A 27,241-nucleotide genomic window follows, 5' to 3' on the forward strand; every position below is an offset into this window, starting at 1 on the left:
CAAGTTGCAATTCGAGAGTTCATAATTAGCATTTTCAGCACATTAATTGTGCAAACGTGTTAAAAAATACTGTGAGGACGATGTAGTGGAAGCTCCTTGGAAACTGCTGTGTTGAAATGACTTGTCAATTTGTGGAAATAATGCTTCACTTTAAGATGGTAAAGCACTGTTGTGCGTTTGCGTTGCTGGTTGTAAATTCCACAGCGCTGCGGTGTGGCTACGTCTTTAATTTATCTCTGTAGTCTGAGCAAGGAGTTTTACATTGATGTGTCTGGCAGTACTTAGTTTTTGATGGCTGCTCATTTAGAAATGAACCTCTTGGGATTCATTTTTGCAATGCTCACAGCGATGTTTGTAGAGAAGGTGCATATAGTACTGAAAGTGCCATTGCTAACGTGTATTGTGATTTTTCTCTTTTTAGATCTTCTTAGGTCCCTGCCATCAGCTTGGGGCGATGTTCCCCACTGATTGAGAATTTGCAGTAGTTGAGAATATTTAGGAAGCTATCCTTGCTCATCTACCTTCCGTGTCTTGTGGTAAGAGGCTCTTGCAGAAGGTCTAATTAGAGCCTCACTAAAAACTTGTTTTTAGATTATATCTGCTTATTGTCTGCAGTGAGAGACCGACAGGGTGGTGGCCATTGCAATTCTACAAATGCAGAAGGACCTGACAGCATGTAGCAAACTCCTTTAGTATTGCTAATGTCAGTGTGAAGGATGGAAATAATTTCCATGTTTTGCAAGTGCAGAATTTGAGGTTTGGTTTGCTCAGAGCTGTGAAGAAGTCTTATTGTATCCAGGAAACTCGTATATCTGTGTCCTGCAGTTAAACTGCAAAGTGATCCTTCACCCTGGTTGTAAATGTGTAAGAAGGGGCAAAGGAAGAGCATTGGGAGAAAATATCAGTATTTCATACTGTGCCTTCAATAGCTGGAGAAAATAAAACATGGATTATTGGGCTATATTACCATGTTCTGCTGAATTGCTGCTGCTAAACTTGAAAAATATGAATATCAAGCGTTTGGTGTTTTTGGAGATGAAGCGCTAGGTCCTCCGCAAGTTATGTTCTCATAATTCAAGCAGAGATGGGGTCTGAGGCTTGCTTTGTGATGAGCAGTTAGAGAAAATCAGGGTCCGCTGGCTTTCCTGGGGCTTAGATTTCCGTTAATCTCTCCAGAGGAGCTGCGCTCCTTCATGGTCTTTAATTCATATAATGCTTACCCATTGGATATAGCTTTCCCCATTAAAAGGAGAATCTACTTTTATTGACAGCTGAAATGATGAAGTGCTATAATGGTGCAGAATAGAAAATAGAAAAATGCACAGCTTAATGGACTTATTTTACTTCAAGTTGATGTATAATGAGTATTATTTAGAAAGTCTAGGAAATATGAAACTATATAAAACTTTATATAAATAAAGAATAACTCAATTCAACTCAGCTAATCAAATTTATTTTGTTCTCTAATCACTTGCATGAATCACTGTATATATTATCCCGAAGTATAATCTCAGATTTTCTTAACTTATAACATTCATAGCAAAAATTGTCTGAATATTTAGTAGCTCACTAATTTCCTTTTGAAATTTACATACCACCTTTAGTTACTGCAATCATACATTCCAGTCCATGTCAGAGCTTGAAAATTCATTATCAGCTCTTGTCATATAGAATCCATCTCGTTATCTATGCAACTTTTTTTGTTTGCAAGTTAATTAGAAGCATTTGAATTAACATTGCATTAAATTAGCATTACAATTTAGGTAAAGGCATCTGCTCTAGGCATAGGTTTTAATTTGGCAATATTATAATTAAACAGCATCGTGGGTATTCTGCTTGCTTTATATCACTTTATGGCTCTGACCTAATGGATACCATAGTTTTTTTTCTCTCCTCCAAGTTGGTGCATTTGATTTTCATTCATTCTGCTTTGTGTTTGGTAGTAACTATGACCGTGCCATTTGGAAGCAGTATTTATTTGCAGATTTAAGAATAGAAAGTCAGTACATTCTTGTGGTTGCCCCTGACCATTAAGATTGGAGGAAGGTTCTTTGAGAGAATTTCTAGCCAAGCCATATACAGGTAATCGGACACTACTCCTTTTCTTGCCACTGGCAGACTCCTGTTCAGATAGACAGAAAATCAGCATTAACATTATTAGGAAAAAGGGAGACATGCATTCTCATTAAATATTAAGCAGAAAGTGTTGGCTATTCATGTGCGACTCAGAATGTTCATAATTAGTCTGTATGATTATTTTCATCTTAGAAAGCACAAAGCTAACACCAGGTCTTAATCTTGCAAACTCTTGGCTTAACGTGGCTATTTGTGGTGAAAATGAATTGCTTGAGAATATCTTTTCCCCCAAATAGCTAAAGAAGCATTTTGAGCACCATCAAGCTGCACACATAGTGAAATAATAAAAAAAAAAAAAAAAAAAAAAAGTGCAGTGCATGCACTGTTTTGCAGTCCATCAGTATCTCCTGATTTGTAGATACTGTAAGATGGCAGGTTGGATGTGTGATTCCATTTATGGTAAATATGACACGATCGCTCCTATTTTGAGACCCAGTTAAGTGGGCTAAAGATGTTTATCTCTGCATTGGGAATACTGATTTATGGACTACGTTTAAGAAACTGTTTAAACTTTTTGAAAACTGGTTTGAAAATGAGTTTCTGTATCTTTATTGGTGAGATTTTCCTTTATGCAATTCATCAGCTAATTCAGTTTCACATAACTTGAGTTCAGTCTTGGCTAACAACTCTATTGATTGTGTGCAAACCAAAATAATATTTTCTCACACTTTTTGTTCTTAATAGCTTGAGGGAGAAGAGGGGAAAGGAAGCATAATGAGTATTTCCTGCAGGTGGGTAAGCAGGTGTAATGCTCGACATGTAGAGTGGGGTGTGAAGATGACATTTTTGATACATTTTCAAAGATTTACTTTAAGCTATGAAGAAGTATGAGGAAAGATTCATATTTAGAGTAGTCCCAGAGAACTGTCAGCCTGGATTTAAGCTCTCAAAATATGCTTAAAAAGTAACTTTCCCCTCAGTGAGTTAATACAAGTATTTCTGTTGATCTACTCCAGAATCCCTGCTCACGTCAGCTTATTCTCCAAGTTAAAGATAAAACTTTGCTACTCACAGGACAATGAGGTTAGCTGCCCTCGAGTGCTCTTGTAAGAGTTCATTCAAACGAACTTGGCGATAACTCTGTTTAAATCAAGACACGGGTTAAAGAAAAAGATACAGCCAGTGATCTGCAGTCCTTCCTGTTGCCCATAAGATTTTCTGTTACTGTATTGGCAGCTCTGGAAGCCAGGTCTGCTCTGTGACCCAGTGCGACAGAGATGGCAAAATATGAGCCTGTCCTAGAATGTTCTTCTTGATTTGCCTTGTTACCCAGGGGCCAGAGTCATTCCCATCTGTCTAAGGTTTCCTAGGAATGGAGATTGGCTTTGTACTGGCACAGTACCACGTCTGGATCAGATGTAGTTATAAGTATTTGTTTGGCTATGTGGTATAGCTGTTTGGGAACTATTCAGAGACTCTTGTACTATAATTTGATGGTGGATAATATATTAATTCCTATATCTGCCAGTGCTGGGCTACAAATGGATGAGGCTGGGCTCCTAGTGGTGCATATGGCCAAAAACTCAAACACAGAAAGTTCCATACAAACATGTAGAAGAACTTCGTTGCAGTAAGGGGTGACAGAGCACTGGAACAGGCTGCACAGAGAAGTGGTGGAATCTCCATGGAGATGTTCAAGACCCATCTGAACACCAAGCTGTGTGACGTGCTGCAGGGAACTTGCATTAGCAGGGGGTTGGAATCCATGATCGCTTGAGGTCCTTGCGATTTTATTTTATGGAGATTTAGCCTTTATCATACTGCTGACTGCTTTAAACATGGAGGTTTTTCTCTTGGTTCTTTAGTCAGTCACCAGGCAGGACCAAGCTTAACCATTATATAAATGTGTGTGTACTGATACTTATTTTTGCTCCTGTTGCATTGTCATTGTTTCTGCATACAAGAGCTTACATCTGGGAGTCTTTTATTATGGAGGTGTTCTAAAGACTCCCAGCCTTTGATTTATGCTGAGTGTTTTTAAAAGTTTTCTGCAGGCAGCTGACTGCTGTAACTTTATGCTGGCTATCAAATCTGTGAAAAGGGTGATACTGTGAGCAGCCAGTCTGCTTCCCAGCTGCTGCCATCAGTACTACTGTGTGCGATCTTAAATCGGCATTGATTTCAGCTTATGTTAATATGTCAGACCGTGACCCTTGACAGCTCTGAGCTCTGACTCACAGTCCTTGCTCCACTTGAGGAAGTTGCCAGCACCATAAAGCAGAGATAACTAAACTCCAAGTGCGCTCAGGTTAATCCAGCAGGAGCCATAAATGAGATTCCTAGATTCATTCTCTGAGAGTTGCAGCAGAACTTGTCTCTTAAGAATGAACGCTTCTCAATAACCTGTCAGCACTGGCCTGATGAAGCCTGGCAGATCACTGCTAAAAGGGTGCATTCCAGCAATATTAAAGTGCATCCCAGTCTCCAGTTTACCCAGTGGATTAGCCAGCATCAGCCTTAAAATATCTCCGGACTGTGGGAGAGTTCCTGCATTATTGGCAGGTTTAAACTTAGCTCTGCCATTGAAGTAAGAATCCATGTTAAATCTTGCCTTTTGGGCAAATTCCTAGAGCTGGTTGCAGGGTCTGGGCTCAACTCTAATTTCCCAAAGTGGTTAATGTTTTGAACTGTTCTCTTTTTAAGACATTCAAACTCTAAACAGTGGAACTGTCCAATAAACCTCTCAGCAGATCTTATTAGCTCAGGCTTAGCACAGTACTCTGGCTTCTGGTTTAGAAGTGGCTTTCATCTGGCTGGCTTTGAATGTGGGCAGAGCTTCCCACTGGCCTTGAAGATTCTTTGTAAACATGCTGAGGTGTTACAAAGTGCTGATTAATGCAGTCATAACACACCTCCAGTGTTCACAACATAAATCCAATTTGCAAATAGCAAATACAGGTTATTTCATGTCATGATTCTAATTTCATATCTCGTATTTCACATTTTCTTACTAATAACTCAAAACATCTGGTCTGAAGCATAAGAATAGGTACGAGAGTAAAAAGGTAGGCTAGGCTTTACCTTTTCTTTGAATGCTTCCAGCTCTGCGTCGGTAATTTTCCATGGAGTCTCTCGCTTTAATTTCTCAGCAGTTGTTAAATCTTTGCAGCTTTCACGGAGACGATATGGTTCAATCATCTCTTCAAAGAATTTCCAACTGAAACAGGAGTTACAAAGGAGGCCTTGCTTCAGGATATGAACTCACTAGCTTATTTTGTAGATGCTGTGTATGGCAGGCCCTACTGACTATAAATGTAGCTTAAAAACATGCAAAAACTTTAACTGTTCTTTGCTGCATTATGCCCCAGGTTTTATCTGTACTTCTTCAATATGTTAAGGTAATTTGAGGATGACTAAAAGGTTATTTGAGGATAATGAAACACTGTGTTTAGCCTGCTACAGTTGCAGAGAATTTGCTGCATTTTCCTGGTTATACAGTTTTACCGTCACAGATGTAATGAAATAGAAAAACAGACGATATAAATCTCCTGTAGCAAGGGGTTGAGGGAAATGCTGCAGTATTGGGTGTTTGTTGTTGTTGTTTGTTTTTAGTTTTTTGTTTTTAGTTTTTGTTATATGGAGATGAGATTTGTAGTCATTTTCCACCTTTTCTATAGTTTCTCTCTTAATTTGTTCTTGAAGCTATTGATTCTCTGGAGAAGTTTATCATCCTGCCGTACATCCCTGCTTGTCTGTTGGTTGGAAATTTCTAGAATCCCACAGAGACTCCAGGAAGTTTATGTTTTGTTAATGCAAATGTGTTTCTATTTCTGTTAATGTGTGTTTTATATTCTATGCTATCTGTGGGGAAAACCGGAGCCTAAAAGAATTAAGAGACTTAACCTTAGGTTGCTCAGTGGAAGGCTCTGGGGGGAGAAGAGGAGCCCTTTGACTGTGAAGTATCTATGGACTATGGGTGGTTGGAAGGGAGGATAGTAAGATGAGAACATTGTTTAGGACCAAGAGCAATATTATTAATTAGGATTTAGTTGTTCCTAGAGCAAAGCACTATATACTTTTGTATACAAAAAGTAGAAGAAATAGGCTATAGTGATAGAGAGATGCTTTAGAAAGCAGGGAGTCTTGAATATCTTGGATAATCTCCAATGCATGGAAGGAGAAATCCAAATGTTATATGAGCAAGCAGATCACCCTTGAGCAGAAGAGAGAAGGTGCGTTTATCCTTTTTACTGGGTTTTTTTACAACAGATTCTGAAGTAAGGGCTTCCTATAATGTGTATATGGAAGGCATTGCTATATGAAGTGCCAGAAAAACCAGGAGACATCTGTGAAGGTCAGATTATTATTATTATTTTTTATAATTTGCTATGGAGAGCAAAATGTTTAGGAGCTGCAGGATCTGAAAATAAGCGTAGCTAATACAGTTGGAGGTGGAGTTTCCTGAGCACTATCTTACCAACTTCCTAACTCACCTGAGAACATTAATTCCATAGATAAATAAAAAATTTTAAAAATGTATTTGAGTTATGGGGGTGTATTATAATATTATTCTCAGGGGAAAGGAAAAAGTATGCTTGTTTTTGACCAGAAAGTTGTTAAGTTTATGAATGCATGGTAAAATGCAGAAAAGTGAGTTAGCAGAGAAGAGAACTGTGACTAACTGGCTAATATGATGAAGTGTATTGCAAATTAATGGATATGAAAAGCCAGTATAAACTGCCCTGTTAAATGTAGTGGCTCTTAAATATATTGTCTGGTTAGTCTTCATTAAAATTATGTCTTACCATTGCAACATGAAGAAAAAGGCTGTCTATAGTTTTGACACTTTGGATTGTGATTGTTAAAATGTTATTCTCTTTTTTCGTGCTCTGGGTACTTGGGAAATTATTGCAATAAAGTGACTGTTATTTCATCATCTTCTTTTTTTTTTCTTTTTTAAAGCTCAGCATACAAGAAACAAGCTCCTGATAAATGCCTGCTGCTAAATAATGCATTTTGGTAATTTTTCTTACCTCTCTTTGTTGGGTTTCATATTGATGTCACAAATGATATTAATGTCAGCAAATTTTATTCTAAATTTGCTTAGAAGTGAAGCCATCCTGAAAACAAAAGAGATAATATTTTATCATTGTATTTCTGAGTGCCTTGCATCAAAGAGAACGTGTAAATGAGTTAAGATATCAAACGCACTTGTCTCATTACCTTTAACTATATGACAGAGTACTCTAAATGCCCTAGTTAGTGTTTCAGTTTCCAATTACAGAACTGGATTGATGTGATCGCTTTGGTATAATTTATTTAAATGATGATTTATGAAAATAACAAAAACTGAAGAGTGTTTACATTTGGGAAAAATGCATGGATTAAGAACAATTCTTAGTGTAGTTGGTAGTGTATGTTCTAGTGAAAATGTGGTCCAGAATGTTGATATGAAATACCTAAAATATTTTTATGCACAAGTTTATATTGATCTACTCGAATGTTGTCTTTCCATATTTTCATAAGAGAAAATACAGTGCTCTTCTGCACCAATTGACAGTAGGAATAGTTTTCAGCTTTGTGTGCTCATGCTGAGTGTAGAGAATCAGTTGTCAGTTTTGCCTTTGGTATAAGTATGGTTGGGAACTCCTAAATTTATTTCTTTTTTACAAACATGTACATATCTGTTCTGCTTAAGGACGTTAACTTTAAGGATAGTCCTTGTAACTGGCAGTACCACAGTAGTGAGGAGGAACTCTCCTCCGTAAAGGTTTCCTTTATGTGGAAACAAGACCTGTGGCAGCTGTCTTGATGGGGCACGGTGCTGTAATCTTAGTGATACTGGCTGAATTCATACTCCTGTTCTTGCATCTGTCTTGCCTGCTTTCCACTGGAGTTTTAAATGGAGATAACTAACTACATAGTGCTAATATTTCTTTAAGAAGTAGCATCCATCCCAGATTTTAATCCTAAATTGCCTACTTCACCTGGTAGTGAAATGGCTGTGCCTGTAGTGTGTAAAGTGCTTCAGAAGAAAAGGTCCTACATACAATGATGATAATAAGCTTGTATGAGTACCTTTCATTTGCTTGAAGGCAAATGGTTATGAAATCTAGACTTCTTAAAAAAGTTAACTGACTTGGTCTTTAATTGATTAACTTGATCTTTACCTTCCTTACATTTTTACTATGGTTAATTATATTCATGTGGGCTATGATAGTTGCATATGAGAAGCATCGTGTGCAATTTCACTTACTGTTAACTAGATAATCTCATGTAAATCCCATAAAACAAGTGATAATCTCATTACAGTGTGCAGAGTGCTCTTCTCAGAGAGAGGAATATGAGCTGTTAATGGGAAAATATCTGGATGTGAGTTTTCTTTGGTAATCACCATTTACACTGAGCCTTAAGGCTCATGCCATAAACTCAGCACCTTTTTGTGAGGTACTTTGTTCTTTGTTTAGAACTGCCCATGCTACAGCAAACCTGTTGTCCTGAGTAATTCCAGTTTCTGCTGTATATGTGTTATATTCATCAGTTCAAACTCTTTAAACAGTGAGGCAAAGTAGGGATATTTACGCTAGTTTTTCTTCTTCAATCCTATTGACTTTTCCTCCAGTGAAGATCCTTAATTTGCAATTTTTCCACTTCTTCCTGATAGTTAGAATGTAAGGAATTAGGATTGTTAGACCTAGACAAAGATAGAAAATTGCAGGAAGACAGAATTAGTGCATTGTATGGTAAAAATGCTATCCTTAACCTCGCCAACTTTGGAGATGCTTTTTGTCTGTTTATAGTATTTCAAGATAAACTTAACTACATAACTGTAAAACAATTTTGTGCAAATTCCCAAGTGTTTTTGCGTGGCAACACAGAAATCTCTCTTCCTGTGGTTCTTACATGAATTCCTTACCTCCATCATCAAATAGCCACCAAATGTCAATTGTGCCTTTTCCTTGTTTCTTTTTAAACTGAGTGCTGGCTTCTAGAAGCTTCTGATTGAATTCTCCCACATGCATTGACTGTACTGTGTTAATGGTGCTTTCTGAAATGAGAACAAGAAGATAAGGCAGGTTTCTGAGAAGCTGAATAGCTGTAGGGAGCCATTGGAGAAAAAACATCTGGACTTATTTTGTCACTTTCACATAGTTTTTTGAGTTCCTTTGTACAAAAATAAAGGAGAAAAAGACTTGTGAAATCTTGTTTAACCTTGCCTTAGTTCACCTTTTACTTAGGAACAAGCTGTATGTTTGGGTTTGTCCAAACTCAATCAATTGCTTCTCTAACCTGGCATGTTTGTATGACGTTTGCTATCAGATTCTAAAATCAATTAATCTGCTTGATACCTCAGATCTGTGAGTGCCTCTATAAACTTAGGGAAGTAGAATTGGCTGTTCCCACAAGGAACAAGAACTCATCTTTCTGAAATGTGTGGTTGCATTCTGTTGCCTGAATCAAGGTGGGCAACTAGAAAAGTACTTGTTTGCTGTCACATGGGTTTGCTTTCTTCTTTAGTCTGTCTTGTTAAAACAGATGTGAAATATTTGTGTAAAGACATGACTTGCTTGTGCTTTAATTCCTATACTCTAAAACTACAGAAGTTGACAGCACAGGTAGTATGGACTCCTAATGTACCAGTACACACAGGAAACAAACCTTCTGTAATATTGTGTCACTGCATCATAATGTCTTCAAAAGGTTTATCTGATTATCTGTTCTCTGGATCTTGTTAACTATCCTAGATTTCACTGGCACTTTCAAAAGCAATTAAGGACTATATGATAAATTTTAGAAATAAATGCCTATTGCTTGGTGTTTGTTTACAAGCTTATCTTCTGTTGGAAAGTACAGAATTTCATAAAGCTAACAGTTAATACAAACCGCTAACTGGTTCTAGCAAGAACACACATTAGACTAAGACTGGAAGGCAGAAAATGGAGGCAAGGATGGCAATTTCTGTGTGCTTGAGAGGGTTGTTATTGCCTGAAAATAAACTTTGCTTCCTGCTCTTTGCTTGGCTGTTGTCAAAAGTTATGGTCCCGTCTATGCACTAATAGCATCTCTAATTCCATCTTTTGAAGCCTGTGGCTTTATTACTGCTTCTCTTCCAATGACTTAAAAAAGACAATCTCAGAACAGTATAAATGGAGCAGACAGGCTTCTGTAGAGATTTTACTTTGCCGGGTTGCTTTGTTCTGTTTCCTGTATTTCTAAAGCATGTGCACAACAGTTCTAAAGAAGCTGTGGGCTTTCCTCTACGATTGTAACATTTGTGCTAGAAGATGCAACAACTTCGGGGAGGAAGCATATTACATGATTTGTGCCTTTCTGAACTAAATAAGCAGGTATTTGAAGAAATACCTGGCGTTTTTTTAAAATAAAAATATATTCTACTGAAGCCTGCAAAATGAACTGAAGTCTGCAAAGTAAAGAATAACAACACTTTGTGTTTTCAGTCTGTAGATCTTCTTGATACCTCCAAGAGCTGCATGCACAGCCAGATGTAATAGACTCTGCAGGTGAAAATTCTGAAAATACTTATCTGCATACAAGCATAGCTTCAGGTGGGTCATTATCATTGCAGCCTAGCAATTCTGAAATGAGACCTTTAATTTTGTCTGTACTTCTGTCTCATTTTACTGTATCTGAAACGTAATTTTGATTTCATATGCTGTACACTTATGTTGTGTTAATTAGTTATTTTACCACATGCTGTATATGTACTTTCAGTATTTTTACCATTTTCATTTGTACATTTTTGTGAAATTATGCTCAGAATATAGAGCAGTAGTGCTGTTTTTACCTGTTTTCCAGATGGATTGTGTGTGTGTATGTGTGTGTGTGTGTGAATGTTGAATAAAATGGGATTGCTTCATATCTGAGTATTTTGCATGTGTTCCTGTTTTCTTTAGAGGGGGAATAAAGTGGCTTTGTTTAAAAAGCGAAAATACCTGTAAAAAATAAGTCTTGATCTGTGTTCCTCAAGCATTCATAATCGCATACAATTTTTGGCAGATGGACTTTTCAACTGAGAGCTTGTTTTTGAATCTATGTAGTGAATGGGAGCAGACAGGAGTTGTGTTCTACATGGTATTCTACCTCAGGAGGATGTGCTATTCTGGACTATATTATGGCCACTAAGGCATGTTGCACAAGAGAGGCCTCATTCCAGGAGCTTCTGTATGGCTCGAGAGCTTTGGCCTTGGAGTTGAAGTCCAGTTTTTGCATATTGGTGAGAGTGTGATGAATTAAAGTGTCAGGGAGAAGTTCTCCTTTTGAAACTTACCATTTTTTGTTTCATGTTTTGTGATATTGAGCTTTTTGGCTCTTCTGAAGAATCCACAGATGCCCCTTCTTTCTTCTTCAAATTCATTTTCTTTAATTGTGGCTTCCAGTACCAATCTCTCCTGCTCCAGCCTCTCTAATTCCTCTGTATATTGGAAAACATAAGGGAACTGTGAACACATCATTTTCTACTTTAAATAAAATCACTTATTGAAATAATAGTGACGTTATAATTGCTGTTGTGGCTCTTAGTACAAAATGTAAAGCTGCTGGAAGAAAGTACTTTGTTCTTGTGCCAATAGGGAAGAGGAAGCTGAATTAATCTCTGAAATCCTTAAAACAGAGTGCCCATGCCTTTTGCAGCAGTGGTGTGTACTAAAGGATTAGTTAACTCTTCCCAGATTTCCTTTTCCAGGCCAAATTCAGTCTTAATGCACTTGATGGTCGCTTAAAGTACACTATGTATTTAGTTATGTTTGTGGGTTGTTTTTCTTAAGAATTTGAAGACACTTTAGGAAAGCTGTTTTCCTATAGTGAGAAAGCTAATGTATTTGTTTTAAGCCCTTGGGCCGCTGGACTAAGAACAGGGCTGCATCAATTTGACTTGAGATTCGTGGAAAAATGTGAGGGTACTGAATATGTGATCGGTTTCTATGCTGAAATATTTCTTATCGTTTATTCTTTTAGAATTTGCTGCAAAGAGTTAAGATTTAGCTGAACAATTCTGTAAATTCAGTAATGTAAAAGATAATTCCATCTTAGCAATATTAGACTTCTGCTGAGAAAGGAGTACCATGTGTTATTATGGAATATACTGTGGTGAGGTGCTAATTAATATGATACAAACATTTACCTTCAGAAGGCTTTTTTCTAGAGGGAAGGTCGTCCGTTTGAGTTGTATGGGGGCTAAGAGTGAGGTAAATGTTAAGGTTTTTTTTTTGTTTTAAAACAAAGAAAAAACCTCATCAGCTAGACATCATCACCACTGCTGGCACTCTCGGTTGCCAACATAAATGAATATAATTTCTTTTACTTTAGAATCCATGACAACCATATGCTTCTAATTATTAGAGCTGATGATAACCACTAACTTAATGGTTATTCAGAAATAGATTTTCAGTTTCTCTCTTGAACAGAATTTCATAGCAAATAGAAAATAATCATTTTTTTCCATTTCAGAGACTGCATCTGCTTCAAAGCACTTCTGTATATTTGAGGATTTTCTTTTTTTCCCTACTGTTTCTAACTCTTTCTCATTTCTAGTGTCTTAATACTTTGTACTTGCTATAGTTTCACTGGTATTCTAACTAATGTATTTTTTCATCAGTCAGTTTCTGACTTAGAGCATGCAAAGAGGGTAGAAAGTTCTACTGGAGGTATTAGAGGGGTTGAGGAAAGCATAGATCTTTTGGGTCTATTTTCTTCTTGTTTTGTACTGCAGCTCTCCATGCACATCAGGCTGCCAGAGAGGCTGCTTGGTAAATATTTGCATATTCTTTTTTGTGTTTCTGGATCGTTTTAATTCTTAGGTGATTTGCTTTTGAGGGCTGCCTTACCCTAGAATCCATCCTAGAAGGAGGAAAGGTTAGGTAGGAGCTAGACTCGGTTTTATTTAGCTGAGCTAGGATTCTTATGTCCTTTCCGGGTGCTCTTTTAACAGCCGGGAGCGCGATCTGTCAGCAGCTCGGGGATGCTGTGGGGAGAAGCTGGAGGCAGTTTGCAGCAGGCGGCAGCAGAGAGTCGCCGTTCTCCTTTCCTATGAGCATTTCTGCTCTTTTCTATAGGTATCGTCTATAGCACAAAGACTTTCTCTGGTGAGAAGAACATGGGGCTCTGGGAGTATCTCTAGGTTTAGGTTGTATCTGCCTGCTCAAGTAGAGAAGCTTGCAGAAAGTGGGAAAGTTATCATGCTGAAAACATAATTATTGTTCTAATGGGGTCCCTAAATGGAGCTGTTCCCTCCCCAGCATCCATGAAGAGCCAGTTGGACTCTTGTGTCCTAAAGAGGAAAACCAAGGCCACCTCTGTATGTCATTCCTGAAAGCCCTTTGTTTAGATTGTCTGTGTGCTTTCTCTTCATGTTTTCAACCCATATGACATTCTTCCTGAACTCCATGGCAAAAGGTTTTTGAGGGAAAACTCTTTCTTTCCCTGAGGGAACTCTTGAAGGATATATACGGCTAATCTGAGGAAGAATGAACAAAAAAGTGGAAAGGGGAATTGATTGCTTCCTGTGATTTCAAGATTTTTATGGCTTTCTGGGTCACTGAAAGCATAGCTTCCCAATTCCCAGCAGCCTAGAGGTCTCAGGTAGGCAGTGAGGAAGATGTGTCAAAAGCAGGAAGCAGCCATGCTGCACAGTGACAGGCTGCTCTGGCACAGCGTGATTTTACTGCTTTAGCTTGTGCCTGTGCTAGAAGTGCTTTGGAAGTTGAGTTATCTGGTGTGTAGAACTTATAACTTTGTGAGGCTTGGCCTTCTCTGCAACTGCCAGAGGATGTTGGCTTTAGCAAGGATTTTTGGCAGAATTGAAACTGAAGAAGCAATGAGGAAATGTAGAGGTCACGTGTAGAAACTACTCTATAAGCTGGATAGTGGCACTACATGTATTCATCAGTCTTCCTTGTGCAGAGCCTGTAGCAATTGTGCATGTGAAATATAATTTAGATGTTGAGATAACACATACCTTGAACCTGGAGGACCTGAGATATATCAAATCCTTGGCTAATTCTGACAATAATCATGCCAAGTTCAAAATCAAAGGCATCACTGCAAAAGAAGAGAATATCCTTTTGTATCATGTATGTTGCTGATGGAAAGCTACCTTGAGCATCTGCTCAGTGTTAGTACTCAGTGGGAGTTATTACTGCCGTGTGCTGGGCTGTTCTGGATAAAATTGCAGGAGGTGTTGTCCAAGATTAAGTACTGTTCAGTATCAACATTATTTTTCATTAAAGAAAAAAAAAAAAAAGTAAGAGTACTACCACTGGGTATGGGAAAAGATAGGCTATTCCTTAAAATGGGTCTTTCATACAACACTTTTTAGGAGCTAGGCTGCCAGTAGGTAATTTTTTCTCCCTGCTCTAAGGAAATAAAAAAGCTGGGGTGGGTTTTGCTGCAGTTTTGCAGGTGAATTTTGAACAAGAATCCGAGAAGACTGTTTCTAAATGACTGTTTCTTGCTAAATCCCAACCCACAGTGCTGCTGAGCCTTTGGCACACAAGAGATTTGAAGCAAGGCTCTTTGTCTGTCTCCTAGGCTTAAAAGAAGAATTCCATGATGTTCTCTTATTCCCTAAGTATGTGCATTAGGGTTGTTTTTCACTGAGCTCCAGCCTACAAAAAAAAAAGGGAAAATATAGTTCTGCAAAAGCACTGCTGACAGCCGTGCAGCTTCTTTATGTAATGTTGTCAAGCCACATAATCTCTGATTGTGCCAGATGTTTGCTGAGCAGATCTCGCTAGGTGCGTGAAGCCGTGGAGCTTTTTGTAATGAACAGAAACTTCTGTTTTAGAGCTAGCATTTGTGAACCCAGATCTCCAGGTATATTCTTACATTGTTTCTACTTGTCAAATTCTGTATGTAAATGTAGTATTAATACAGAATAGAGGGAGAAAATAGGGGTGATGCTGATCTGGTACTTACTGTATAACACCCACATAGTTTTCAACTTGTGTGACAGCAGCACTTCTCCAGTCCTTCTTAAATCCAATCACCAAAGTATTTGGTTTCATTCTACCCAATCCTGAGGCCTATCAATGTTAAAGCACTTCATGAGAACATACACACACATGCTCTTACTGTAAATGAGAAGTAATGGTGAAAAATAACTGAAGTAATGTAGTGAAGAGGCTTGTGCCTAGATTGCATTTCATGAATGTCCTTCACGCTCATACCCGTGTAAAAAGATTAGCTCTAAATCATTCCAACTATAAATGATTTTTAGATGTCAGAAATGTAGTTTTGCTAAATTAGCATTCATTTGCATTTCTTCTGACATGCTCTTATTAAAATGGTTCAATAACTTGGAATCAAGAGAGAGTTCAAGTGCTGTTTGTATGCTCATTCTAACGTAATAGCATAAAGCTTTTATCAGATTTGGAATACCCAATAGACGGCCTGTCTTCTTTTTAAGTACCTCAGATATGCAGAGAAGGCATACCCTCTCAATAATATATATCCTTTTTGCCTTGAGCTTAGAAACTGCTTCTATTCTGTTTGTCATATTCTTTCCAAAGGATTATCTGTCCAAACTAGCTAGATATGCTTTATAGATAAAAGTACAGTTTACAAACATGAACAAATGGTTTGCCAAGATTTTAGATTGTCCCCAGAACGGAGTCTGGATACTAAAACCTGAAAAAATAAGGGCTATCAGGTCTGTATTCAGGTAACCTAACTCTTACAGAAATCTAAATACTCAGTGTATGGGGGAACTTTGAGGAGGACACCCACAGATACACCAGCTTATAAAGTTACTACACTTGCCAATTTTTAGTGTAAGCAAAAAAAAATAGGTAGAAATGTAGAGTCTTGGAGATTGTTTTTTATGAGGGCCACTCCAAAACTAATCCTAATCCCTCCTATTTTAGTATGTTGGCCCACAGGAGGCAGACACAGGTGGTATGACAGTAGAGGCTGAACCTTCCTGCTGATATTTCATTACATGTTGTTGCTGTGCAACAGATGGCAGCAGAGGGGCAGTCTGGTAAAATGGTGCTTGACATGGAAGTCTTGCAGAAAACATTGTACCCATTGAGATTTGTTGACACTTGCTGAACATTTATGGAGACCAAACAGTGGAAGTGAGCACAGTGAGATGGTGGGTGGTATGTTTCAGCTGTGGTGCCAGAGCCATGAAACACAAGCCATGTTCTACATGGCAGTGCCCAACTGTCCTGCTGTGAAATGAAGAGCATTTCAATCAGCTCATCTGCATGAATCAGCTAATGACGGTGAATATATTGAGAAATAGTATCTTGTATCTGAGAACCTGCTCTCATAGTGTTACTGTGCTCTTTGTATCAGTTGTGGTTGGAAACAAATAGAAGGCATTATTTTCAGAACGACTGAAAATTAGAGTAGTACTGTTGCATTTGCATTGCCTTAAATGATTCACTGCTTGACAAACCAACACAGGTGTCTTAGCATATCATAATGATGATAAAGTTATCCTTTTGTCTGCTGGAAGGGAATAATTTGTGGCTTAAATAGTAACAGAAAGGAAAAGATCTGACTATGACAGTTCTTAGAAGCATTACAGGGATCTCCTACTGAGACAATACATAAACTGAGGGTGAAATATCCATGTCAGGTTCTGATAGAATGAATTTTCTCTACATTTGTTCTCCGAATGAAATTTCTCTACATTCTCCACATATTTAAATTTTCAGATATATGAGAGAGAGAGAGAGGGAGATGGTAAGTACAAAAATAGGGCTTCTGTGCTACTTTTGTTGAAATCATTTTAAATTTAAAAATTCAAGTTAATTAAAGTGAACTTTTGGAAGTGGTCTGCTGTATTCTTAGAATAGGAGAAAAATACTGCATGCTTGTTTAGATAGCCTTTGCTGTTTAAAAAAAAAAAAAGAATGCTTATTACACTGAGTTTTCAGTGAACACAGTAACATTCTTAGATACTTAATCTGTTGTGTAATGCCATGCAATCAAATTGATTTGAAGTGTATCATGTGACAGCTGCACAGAGATTCATGCTGTCCTGTAGATACCTCTCTCTCTCTCTCTCTCTCTCTCTCTCTCTCTCTCTTTTTGTAATAATCCTGTTTTGTTCATTTAGGAAACAATTAGCCAGCCTAGTCTCGTAATTCTATAGCCCAGAATTATATCTTATTATGAAATAACCTGTGTTGTAAACGTATGTACCCTCAGAATGCCCTCTCTACTACATTTTCCATATATATATATATATATATATATATATATATATATATATATATATATATATATATATATATGGGACTTGTTAATAAGCAAACAGAAATGCTTTCCAAATAAGGATGCTTTGATGTATCACTCTTGTGTGCATTCTGTAAACAAAAAGCTTACTTGAAGGAGACTTTTCACTCCATCTCTGAAGCTGTCAGCTGCCACTGCTGCATAAAAGGCTTTTCTTTTGTTCTTTGTAAGCCAGGCCTGCTTTTTTGCCATGCCACTGTTCATCTCCTTAACACACAGCTTGCGTGGTCCCTGTGTGATACAGTAACATATTATTAAGAATGCTATGTATTATACATCATAGAGTGATTTTGAAGGTGTTACTTTGTCTGCTGTGGGACCGGGGAGAGTAAAAAAAACAAACCAACATGCCATATTTATTGTACCTATCTCTGAACTATTCATTACCGTGTTCTCTGAAAATTTCTTGCTGCCCTTTGCAAAGAGGGAATGGGAGATGTTCCCTTTAGCACAGTATCTCAAAACATTATGTGTTGCTAGCAGTGTGTCCACTTTAAGGCAAAATATGGGACGTTACTTTTATGGCTAAATGGTCTTGCTATGTTTGTTATGATATATACTGTAGTTTTCAACATGGTGTCTGGGTTCCCAGTCCTGGCTCTTTCTGGAGCCCTGCAAGCTTCTGTGGCAGTAAGATATCTCACAAGGTTGTATTGTGCCAGCAAACTGCTTCTAAGTGCTTGGCATTCCCACTCTCAGAAATTTTATTATTTGCTTGCCATCATGGTTCTGTGGTCTGTGAAGGTTCACTGTGTCACAACATCATGACCAACTAAACTAAATTTACTTTATGTTACTGAAGAAATAATAATAGTAAAAAATGCTTACTCTAGGAAAATAAATACAGGTTTTTTAATAGACTACAGTGAAATCTTAGTTCTACATAGAAAGTGCTAATTTTAGAGAAACATCTAATAAATCAGGAAAGTTGCTGAAACTCAACTTTATGAAGCTGTTTAGTTTCAGGATCTTATTGGGTTTGATTCTGTACTTAGTGGATGCAGGAGTAAGGCTACAAATTATGGTAGAGAAGGATTACAGTCATTCACTTTTTATAGATTTGTTCAATTTGGAAAGAGTCACATGTAGCTCTTCCATACTCTCTTTCCTCAAAGTGACAGCATCAAATGAATTATTCTTATACTCATGTGGAAGAATACACTATCTTGTCTGGACTGGTTCTATTAGTTAGATTCTGCAGCATGTTTTGATGCCATGAGCCTTTTATTTTTTTCCCCTCAAAAGGTTGTTGTAATATTTAAAATACATCTTCTACTACGAGCCCATCTATTTTAATTCGGTCCTAATGAGAGGCTAGGTGATCATCCTTTATAAGTAGACAGGAAATTATGAATTTTAGCTAGAAATATACTTTGCTTCTAAGAAGATCTAAGAAAAGCATGTTTATCCTCAAAAATCAGCTTTGTTACAATTTTGGAGAAACCACTGCACAGAGGTCTGAATTACATGCCAAATCCCAGCACTGCACATCAGTGACAAAGCTAGAAATAGAGCTTAGTTAATTTGACTCTTTTGCTATATTCCTGACAGAACTGCCTCCCTAATTTTATTTTTTAGCCTTACTGTATCAATTAAAAAAAAAAAAAAAATATATATATATATATATATATATACATTTGTAATGCTTTATTTTTTCAAACCTTTATCGGTTTTTTGGTTCGTCTGCTATGAACTCTGAAATGCATCTCAATGAGGCATTTACCAGCAGGCTCTGTATCAGCCGATAGCTTTCTTGTCAAGGCTTATGACAAAATTCATTCTTAGTACGAATCTTTTTCACGGTCTGCACAGAAGCCCATCAGCACCATTGGGAACATTTTGTGCCAAGTGAGAGTGGAATGTGTAATGGAGATCTGCAGCATCCACTGGTGCTGAATTTTCAGATCTATATGAGTTGACCTTACCGTGTACACTTCACAACAGATGCACAGACCATTGTTCTTTGTGAAAGTGTGTGTGATGTCGAGCAGAGCAGGCCTGATCATAGGAGCTCCTGTTAATGCTATGCACTGGGGTCTGTTAGGAGGGAAAAGGTTGTATTTAATTGGGAGATGTACTTAGCCTGAATAAACCATTCTATTTTTCACTGGAAATCTTACCTGAAGTTTTTCACGTGATCTTCCACTGTAGCTAATGCCAGTGCACTGTCTAAGGCCTTAATATAGCAAAGAGCCTGTGTGGAAGAGCCCCAGTTTACTTCTGCATATAATAAAGATAAATAATGCATGTTAAACCACAGGCTTTTCTCTGTTCTGTTACAAAGGTCAGGAGTCATTTACCTCTGAGCCAAAGCAGGGTATATTCTATTGTGCTTTGTCGATACACATCTATCATTCTTTGTGCGTCATGAGAATAGGTTTGGTTATGCAAACAAGCAAATAAATCATCTCGTTCTTTCAAAGTAGAGCATAAGCAGTGTTTTTCCTCTGCTCAATAAATGTTTTCTTCTCTGTTTCATAGAGTTTGTACCCTTCTCCCATGTATAAAATGGACAGCCCCGAGTAATGCATTTGTATTTGTATATAACTTCATGAAGTTCAAATTAATCCATTAGGAGGCATCATCACCAGCTCCAATTACTTCTGTTCTACTATATGGGTCAAAAGTTGCTCTCCAGAACCAATTTTGGCATACCTATCCTTTCTTCTCTATTGTACAGCCATTTGGTGGAAGGAGACAGATGAAAAACAACCTTTGAGGAATATTAGACTTTTCTGAACCACTCAGTTGTTGGTAGGTGAGTGCTGAACAGAAGTTATTATCCTTGGAGAGCTGGAAATTGATAGCTTTTGCACTATGTCTTCAGTGAATTTAACCAGACCTTAAGCTGCTACTTTGCAGCAAGGACATTGCAATAAGCTAGGAGAAGGATAGCAATCTTCAGATGCCTTTCTGACACATTGCTTTTCACAGGTGCATTCCCTACAGCTGATGATCTTTACAGAAAGAGATCCACATGCCATCTCAGTAGGTATGAGAGCAAGCAAAAATAGAGAAAACAGAGAGAAGGAAAACTTAGGAACTTAGGCACAGACCAGGTGCTGCTATCCCAAGATGAGCAATGAAAGTACGTCTTATGTTGGGAAACTCATCTTTTTTCCTTGAATTATTTATTCTACTGAACAAGTAAATCAGATGGTTTGCATGAAATCTGAATGTGGGTTAATTTAGTCTAGGAAATGAAAAAAAGACTAAGTGGTCTCATACTGATGCTGTACTACATTAGTGCACAGATTCCTGAGCACTGCTCCTGTGATTAACTGAGCTACTAAGTAATCTTTTTCAACAGTAAAATGTTCCTATTTTTCTTAATTTAGTGAGAAATTGTAGCAAGGCACTGGAAAAAGATCAGTTCACAAATAACGCATCTTGTATTGTTGTCATATAATGGGCAGCAAGTTTCTCTTTTGAATGAGAGTCCCAGATAAGACAGCTAAGAGCACAGCAAAATTCAAGCAAGCTTTTGTGAATGGATGAAGAAAAGTTACAAGTGGTAGTAAAGCAAAAGCCCAGATTAACTCTTATTGAAGATGTGGGAGTAAAATGATGCACTGGGATGTTTATAGAAAGCCCTGAACCATTTTTGAAATGAGTGTTTAACAGTGAAAAGTTCACCAGGATATTGTCTTACTGTATATTATGTAAAGTGGGATTTAATATGGTGGTTCAGACTTTCCTCTAAAGAATGGTGCTGAAGAAAAAGGAAGGTCTATTTCTGTAAGCAGAATTAATTCTGATAAAGTCCAGTGAGGCTGCTAAACATACACAAAATAAGTCTTGTGGCCTTACCTGGTTTCTTATATGTTACATAAATATATAGAAAGAGTTCAATGACATAAGTGATGAGAGCTGCCCACCAGTTGATGACAAACATAACGCCACAGCACAACAGGGCTCCAAAAAGGGATATCCACATGTTATAATATCTGAATGCAGGTCTCCAACCTGTTTAGAGAGAATTGAGGGGATTGGAAGGGTAGAAGATAAATTGAGCAGATGGCAATCCACTGACTTTGCACATACAGACCCACATGCATGTTTTTCAGCTCTCTCAGAAGGGGTGGGAAAGATTCATGCATATTCTCAGGCAGTTTATCAACAGGTGCTTCCAGGCATTAACTGATGTAGATTTCTATCTGCACTGAGCACTGGAGCTTGCAAGGCTTTCGCTATAATGTTTTCTCCTATGTCCAGCTTGGCTTTGAATGGCTGTTCTTTTTATACACATTTTTACCAAATTAAAGTTCACTGGTTCGGAACTGAAAATAGGTTTTCCTTTAACTCCAGTAATAGGCTATTATGTCCTTTTGATGCATATGTATAGAACTTATTAATGGAAGCTAAATGCTTGCTGAGAGGAAAGTATATACTAATATTCCAAGTACACGTGTATTTTAAACTTGGAAACTGTCTGGCCTTGACGCATAAAAATAAAATAATTTGCAGTTGTCTTTAAAGAGATATTATTCCTGCTGCTCTTCAGCTGCAGTATTGAATCCTTCCCCTGTTAGCAATTAAAATGAGACAAGCAGTGAGTCTCCGTGGTTTGCAGGTCTCTGCCAGGTGTTCTGCAGAGCAGACCCTTTTGGAGAGAGGGAAAAACACTGAAGATACAAGGAGAGGCTGAGCAACCCTGTCTTGGATCGTCTTTGTAATGAGGGAATGGGAAGGTCCTGCTGTGAAGAAATTTGCTGTCCTGCAGGCTTGCAATTATAATAATCTATCACTGTGAATTGGCAGAAATTAACTGGGGGAAATGAGAAAAGAAAAAAAATGGCTGCAGTTTTGTCAGAAAATGTTAAGTAGTGGCAGAGTTGAAACAGATGCACATACAGAAAGTCTGTAAAAGTAATTTTTACTCAGCTCTAAGGCCACGTAGAGCAGATCTGCATTTGTTCAGCTGTGCAGGTAATTAGCAGAAGTGCTCATCTTTTCTGCCCTCTGAACAAATGGCACCATGCAGATCTGTAGGAAGGAAGTTGATGTAGGCATTTATGTATGCTACCACTGCAGGTTTCTTCACACTGGAAATAAAACATGTATTCCTTGCTTCTAGAATTGAATAACTGATTCATAGTAGCAGGAAATTGTCTTTCCTTTTTGCCCACAGTCGTGCTGCTCAGCTGATTGACTTTTGTTCTTAATAATGATGTTGAGGTGGATTATTCTGATGTGGTGATGCGTACGCCTGTAAGCCTGTATTTTCCCTTGCAGTGCAATTGTAGAGAGTGACTCTCAAGATATCCTTGTACAGGACCTCATTGTACTCTACCCTACAATTCTGCTACTAGCCACTGCGGAGCTATCTTAATGTTGGTCTGGGGAACTGTTCTGTGTGTTTTCTTCCAGGCTGTATCACTTCCATCACAATTACTGTTCTTACAAACTTTCTTCAAATATGACTGTAGTTTTGGCAGGAGGGCATAAAGACCCCATTTCACCTTACTTACTTTATGTGGTCAGAGATACTATATGTTTTTTATCCATCTCTGTTGACTGATAGTGAGGGGAAAAACACCCTAAGGAGCAGCTTTCTTGCTCCAGTGAGATCCACCAAAGCCTTTTTCATCTTACACAACTGCAGGGAACATAAGGGAAAGAGCCATTATTTTTGTCTTTTGGAGATAAATAAAATGTCATCATATTCAATGGGAGCAGTAAAACCTGAAATCACGTAGCTTAGATGTTTTACAGGTACTGCAGCTTTCTCTGACAAACAGTCAAGAACTTGCAGAGATGAGTTTGTGAAGCCCACACTGAAATCACTGGTGAATGCTGACTCACCTGGAGATTTTGCGTATGAGGCATGAAAGCAGGAGAAATTAATCAAAGCATATGAAGCCAGGAAGAAATTGGAGATGATGGGAGCAATGGTGTTCAGTTGAGCTGCAAGACACAATTCAGACGTAGGTACGTAGGTTCCTAAGTTGTGTTACAGCTTTTTCCTGACAATACATTAAATCTGTATACTGTCTGGATTTGGTGTCCAGAGAGAGTTCCAGTATTTTTCTGTGGAACTAATTTAAGGTCACCTTGATATACCTCATTTCATACCAATGTGTCTGTTCATTTATATAATCTATACTCTGTGCAAGGTTATACTTGACGCTCCGATTCTACAGATTGCCTCTTAATGATGTGGAGCTGATGTAAGTTTCAGAACTTCAAATATGTAATTTAGAGGACAGATGTGATCCTAAAAAGGCTACTATTAATTTGTAGTTAAAAAGTATTGTTTTGCTTTTTAAATGGCAATCTGAATTCTCCCAACTACACTTTGCATTTATTGACAGTGCCACACAATTTGAAATTGAAGTCAATTTTAAAATTTCAACACTTCCAAATGTACTGCTAATATATGATTAATATTGTGTGTGATAGCACACTCAATACAGTAGCTGGGATATTCTGATGCCAGTGCTAGCAATTTGAGCTGTGTTTTTGAGCTAATTACGGAGAAGGCTTGGCAGAGCAGGCCTCCTAATTGCATCAAAATTATTTCACTTCTATATGCAGTACAAACTAGAAATATATTTACTAAGTTTGCTATTTGACATAGTTTGGGTGTGCTAACTTGGTTGGAATCTTTTCTAACTATAGCTAATCATTGTATTAAGATATCAGTTAATAGAATTTCAGAACATCAGATTGTTGCATTTATGTAACTGTATACAAACCAATCAAAATGAATGCCATAGCAATCACAAAAGTGAGTACGTATCCTCTGATTGGCTCGTTGTTTTTTCCGTATCCTTTGGCAAAGAAGTGGAGTCCTTTGTAGACATTGTCCTTGCAAAGAGCCTGGGGAACAAATCAGAACTTAATTCTGCTAAGCAGAGCATTCTTGCATCGGAAGAAGTTTTCTGTGAGTGACAGCTTACTAGACTTTAGCTAAACAAAAATTTAATCTAACTTAGTAGTTTAAATATGTCTACTGCTATGGCATATAAACATTCAAATAAGGTGATAAGCGAAGATCTTGCCAAATTATAGTATCAAAACAAAATCACAGACATTTAACACTTATTCAGTGCTTTAAAGAGACATTAATAGAGTATCTAAACAGAGCTTAAGTTGATGGGAACTGAAGCAGAAGTCAGATCTGTGCAAGTTATCTGTCTGTCCCGTGCCCTCCATTGCCATTCTGTGTGCGTTGCTGCTTCCAACAGCTTGTGGACAGCATGTCTCAGCACACCTGCCAGCACAGGAATGAGAGCTTCTGCAGATTCCTGGCATTCCTGAGGTATAGGCTGGCTCTCTCAGGAGATAGTGGTCCTGAAGGTAGCCTTGAAGTTAACAAACACGTGTGCATCCCCCTCTCCTCTCCTGCCACCAAGCTGAGCTCTGACCAAAGGCATGCAGCAATCCTAAATGCCCATGTCTGTAGCAAGGTGATAAGACCTGCCTATTTCTGTAGAAATACATATATCAGCGTTATTCGAATACCTATTGCACTTGGCACATAGAGTTCAGCTAAATTGTTTATTTTTGAAGTAAAATAGAGTATAAAGAAATGGATACTTGGATTTCTACCTGAAAAACTTTGGGTGCGCTGACCAGAGATGCCAGAGCTGATGACAGAGTAGCAGAAAAGATGCCAGCTGTGATGAGAGGACCGAAGCCAGACACCATACTCATCACCTGTAGAAAAAAAAAGAAGGGAAAAAAATAGCCAAGCTTGCATTTGAATGCATTTTTTAATCACAGATCTGTTTAATTAGTATGTTTCTGCGTGTCTCAGCTTTTAGTAGTCCTAAATTCAATATATATATATATACTACAAAGCTGCTGTGAGGTATGGGAATACTATTATTCATTTTTTAGTGGAAAGCAACTGAGCCACGGCCAAATGTGAATACAAACCTGCAGCTGTGTGCAAGGGCACATGAGTACTCTGAGATTTTCTTACCTCCTTCACTAATTTACTGCCATAAGTAACGGCCTCTGCTTGACAGGTAAACACTTGTAGCAAGAAGGGAAAGTGGAAACAGCAGGACAGAACCCTGAAGTATTTAATATGGTCAAAGAGATTTGTGTTTGTTGGGGTTTTAATGTTATTTAACACAGGTAAAAAAGGAAGAGAATGTGCGTCTGTGCTGGTACAATAGCAGTTCTGCAAACAGCAGTGGTGGGCACCATCAGGCCTCTCTTTCCTGGGGCCTTTCCTGACCTTCACCACCATTAAACCAAAACGGTTGTTAAGTTCAGAAGCAGCAGAGTAGGAGGTAAAAAGATGAAGTAGATGGATGTGATTGCCTGATACTTTTGGTGTGTTAGAAGCACTCCAGGAAAGAGAACAGTTAATTCTAGAGATTTGTCAACTGAAAATTTGGCTTTTCTGACATCAGTCTGGCAAGGATAAATGCATAAAATGAAATTCTGTTCATGCTTTTGGCGAGGTCCTTTTTCTGAAGGGTTCCCCTGAGTTTGAGCATCTGAGCTCAGGTGGAAATGAGGATGGAAGGAAAGCAGTCTGCACTACAGATAGCATATCCCTTTAAAGGTTTTTACCCAGCCCTGTCATTTAGCAGAAGCAGCTGGGGAAAAAAGCAAGTGACTTTGAAAGCTCCAAATGGCGAGTTGAAAAGCAAGTGCAGGTAGGCGGTGAGCTCCTCTGGTGGCTGTGAAGCAGAGGGGCTGCACAGACATCTGGGAGCAATGGTCGTGGTCGTGCAGAACTGCTTTACTTTGATCCTTTGCCTAAGCTTTGTTTTGAAGAATAGAAATGGCGCTCTGTCTGGCCTTGGAGAAAGATCTTGTTACTTTTCACTTGGTTTTTCACTTGACTATTTCAGATACTTTTTTAGAAGAAGTCTGAACTTTGGCTTTTGTATTGTGGATTAAACCTTTAAGAGCAGCCGCAGCACCCCTGAGGTGAAACCACATCCGTGTGTTAAGAAAAGTGAGATGAACTGCTCATCTGGCAGGAATTCCAGATGTCTCTGTTAAGCCTAGGCTTCGAGTTTGAAGGTGTTGGAGGATATACTCCTGCATGGTACTTGTTGAAAGAGGTTAGGATGTTACCAGAGTACTGGGAAGACTAGTGGCGTCAGTTAGCTTCCATGAAGCTAACATGAAATGCGCAGACTTTTCACATTACTCCTGTTTTTTGATTTTTACTAGATAAAAGTGAATTTCCATTTGCTGTCGCTTGTCAGTAAATATCTTCGCATGTTTGTACTAAAGTGTTTGTGCATCACTTATGGTTGTATAAGTTATTAAAACCTGAAAATTATTCATCAGCCCATAATCACATGGCTGACTTCTGCATCTGGAAAAATCATAGCCTAGGTTGCAGGCAGATGATCCATTGCAACTCATCCCAGGTATGACTGTATCATTGATGTTCCCAGTAGCATCTCGTACAACACAGGAGGCTGTGGAAACAAGAATATACTATTACTTTCCTTTCTTGTGACAACAGAATGATGTTCTTGCCATGCTGTGATTGTTGGTCTATATATGTTTTGTTCAATCTCTACTTTAGCATCATCTCAAAAAGTAATGTTTTGTGTTAGGCCCAATTTACTTCCCCGTATTATAGATTTTCATGTTATTTGTAGACAGCTATTTTCTTCTGTTACTCTTAAAATAATAATCCAGTTGACTGAAGAAGACATGCATTTATCTAAGAGTAGAGAAACAGATGCTCTGGAGATCAACAATGTATTAACTAAGAAGTATATTGTCAGTCTGACGCCACTTTTCCAGGAGTCAGTATTCAAAGGTATCATTGCAGTGAGGATCTTAGGTCTAGGCATATTTCTTCTGGTGTATCAAGGGCACACAATTACTTTGGAGCCCCACATCCTTAGCTGTTTAAATTGTCACAGCCCTACAGATACTAATACAGCAAGAAAAACTTCTAACAGGAGTAAAT

The 27,241-nt window shown here is 38.1% G+C and overlaps 1 protein-coding gene and 1 long non-coding RNA gene across 5 annotated transcripts in view; one reads left to right on the forward strand and one right to left on the reverse strand.

Annotated features, from left to right (window-relative positions):
- Positions 1-1,431: 1,431 nt before the first annotated feature.
- Positions 1,432-27,241, reverse strand: part of SLC12A1 (solute carrier family 12 member 1) — a 48,183-nt gene continuing 22,373 nt past the window's right edge. For all 4 annotated transcript variants that reach the window (XM_048956662.1, XM_048956663.1, XM_048956659.1 and 1 more), the window contains 17 exons: positions 26,587-26,738; positions 24,895-25,002; positions 24,039-24,162; positions 23,146-23,247; positions 21,151-21,306; positions 19,461-19,560; positions 19,266-19,377; positions 17,431-17,571; positions 15,010-15,116; positions 14,051-14,133; positions 11,366-11,509; positions 8,993-9,124; positions 8,659-8,770; positions 7,110-7,196; positions 5,158-5,293; positions 3,149-3,216; positions 1,432-2,122 (listed from right to left, as the gene is read on the reverse strand). In XM_048956662.1, the coding sequence (XP_048812619.1) occupies positions 1,987-2,122; positions 3,149-3,216; positions 5,158-5,293; positions 7,110-7,196; positions 8,659-8,770; positions 8,993-9,124; positions 11,366-11,509; positions 14,051-14,133; positions 15,010-15,116; positions 17,431-17,571; positions 19,266-19,377; positions 19,461-19,560; positions 21,151-21,306; positions 23,146-23,247; positions 24,039-24,162; positions 24,895-25,002; positions 26,587-26,738 (2,000 nt within the window). In that variant the 3' untranslated portion in view covers positions 1,432-1,986. The remainder of the gene's footprint in view (positions 2,123-3,148; positions 3,217-5,157; positions 5,294-7,109; positions 7,197-8,658; positions 8,771-8,992; positions 9,125-11,365; positions 11,510-14,050; positions 14,134-15,009; positions 15,117-17,430; positions 17,572-19,265; positions 19,378-19,460; positions 19,561-21,150; positions 21,307-23,145; positions 23,248-24,038; positions 24,163-24,894; positions 25,003-26,586; positions 26,739-27,241) is intronic.
- On the forward strand, positions 5,309-11,359 carry LOC125698414 (uncharacterized). The gene is made up of 4 exons (XR_007379174.1): positions 5,309-6,430; positions 7,039-7,095; positions 10,536-10,643; positions 11,136-11,359. It is a non-coding gene; the product is annotated as an uncharacterized LOC125698414 (long non-coding RNA).

This window comes from Lagopus muta, chromosome 10, assembly GCF_023343835.1.
Source record: "Lagopus muta isolate bLagMut1 chromosome 10, bLagMut1 primary, whole genome shotgun sequence".
Taxonomy (NCBI): Eukaryota; Metazoa; Chordata; class Aves; order Galliformes; family Phasianidae; genus Lagopus; species Lagopus muta.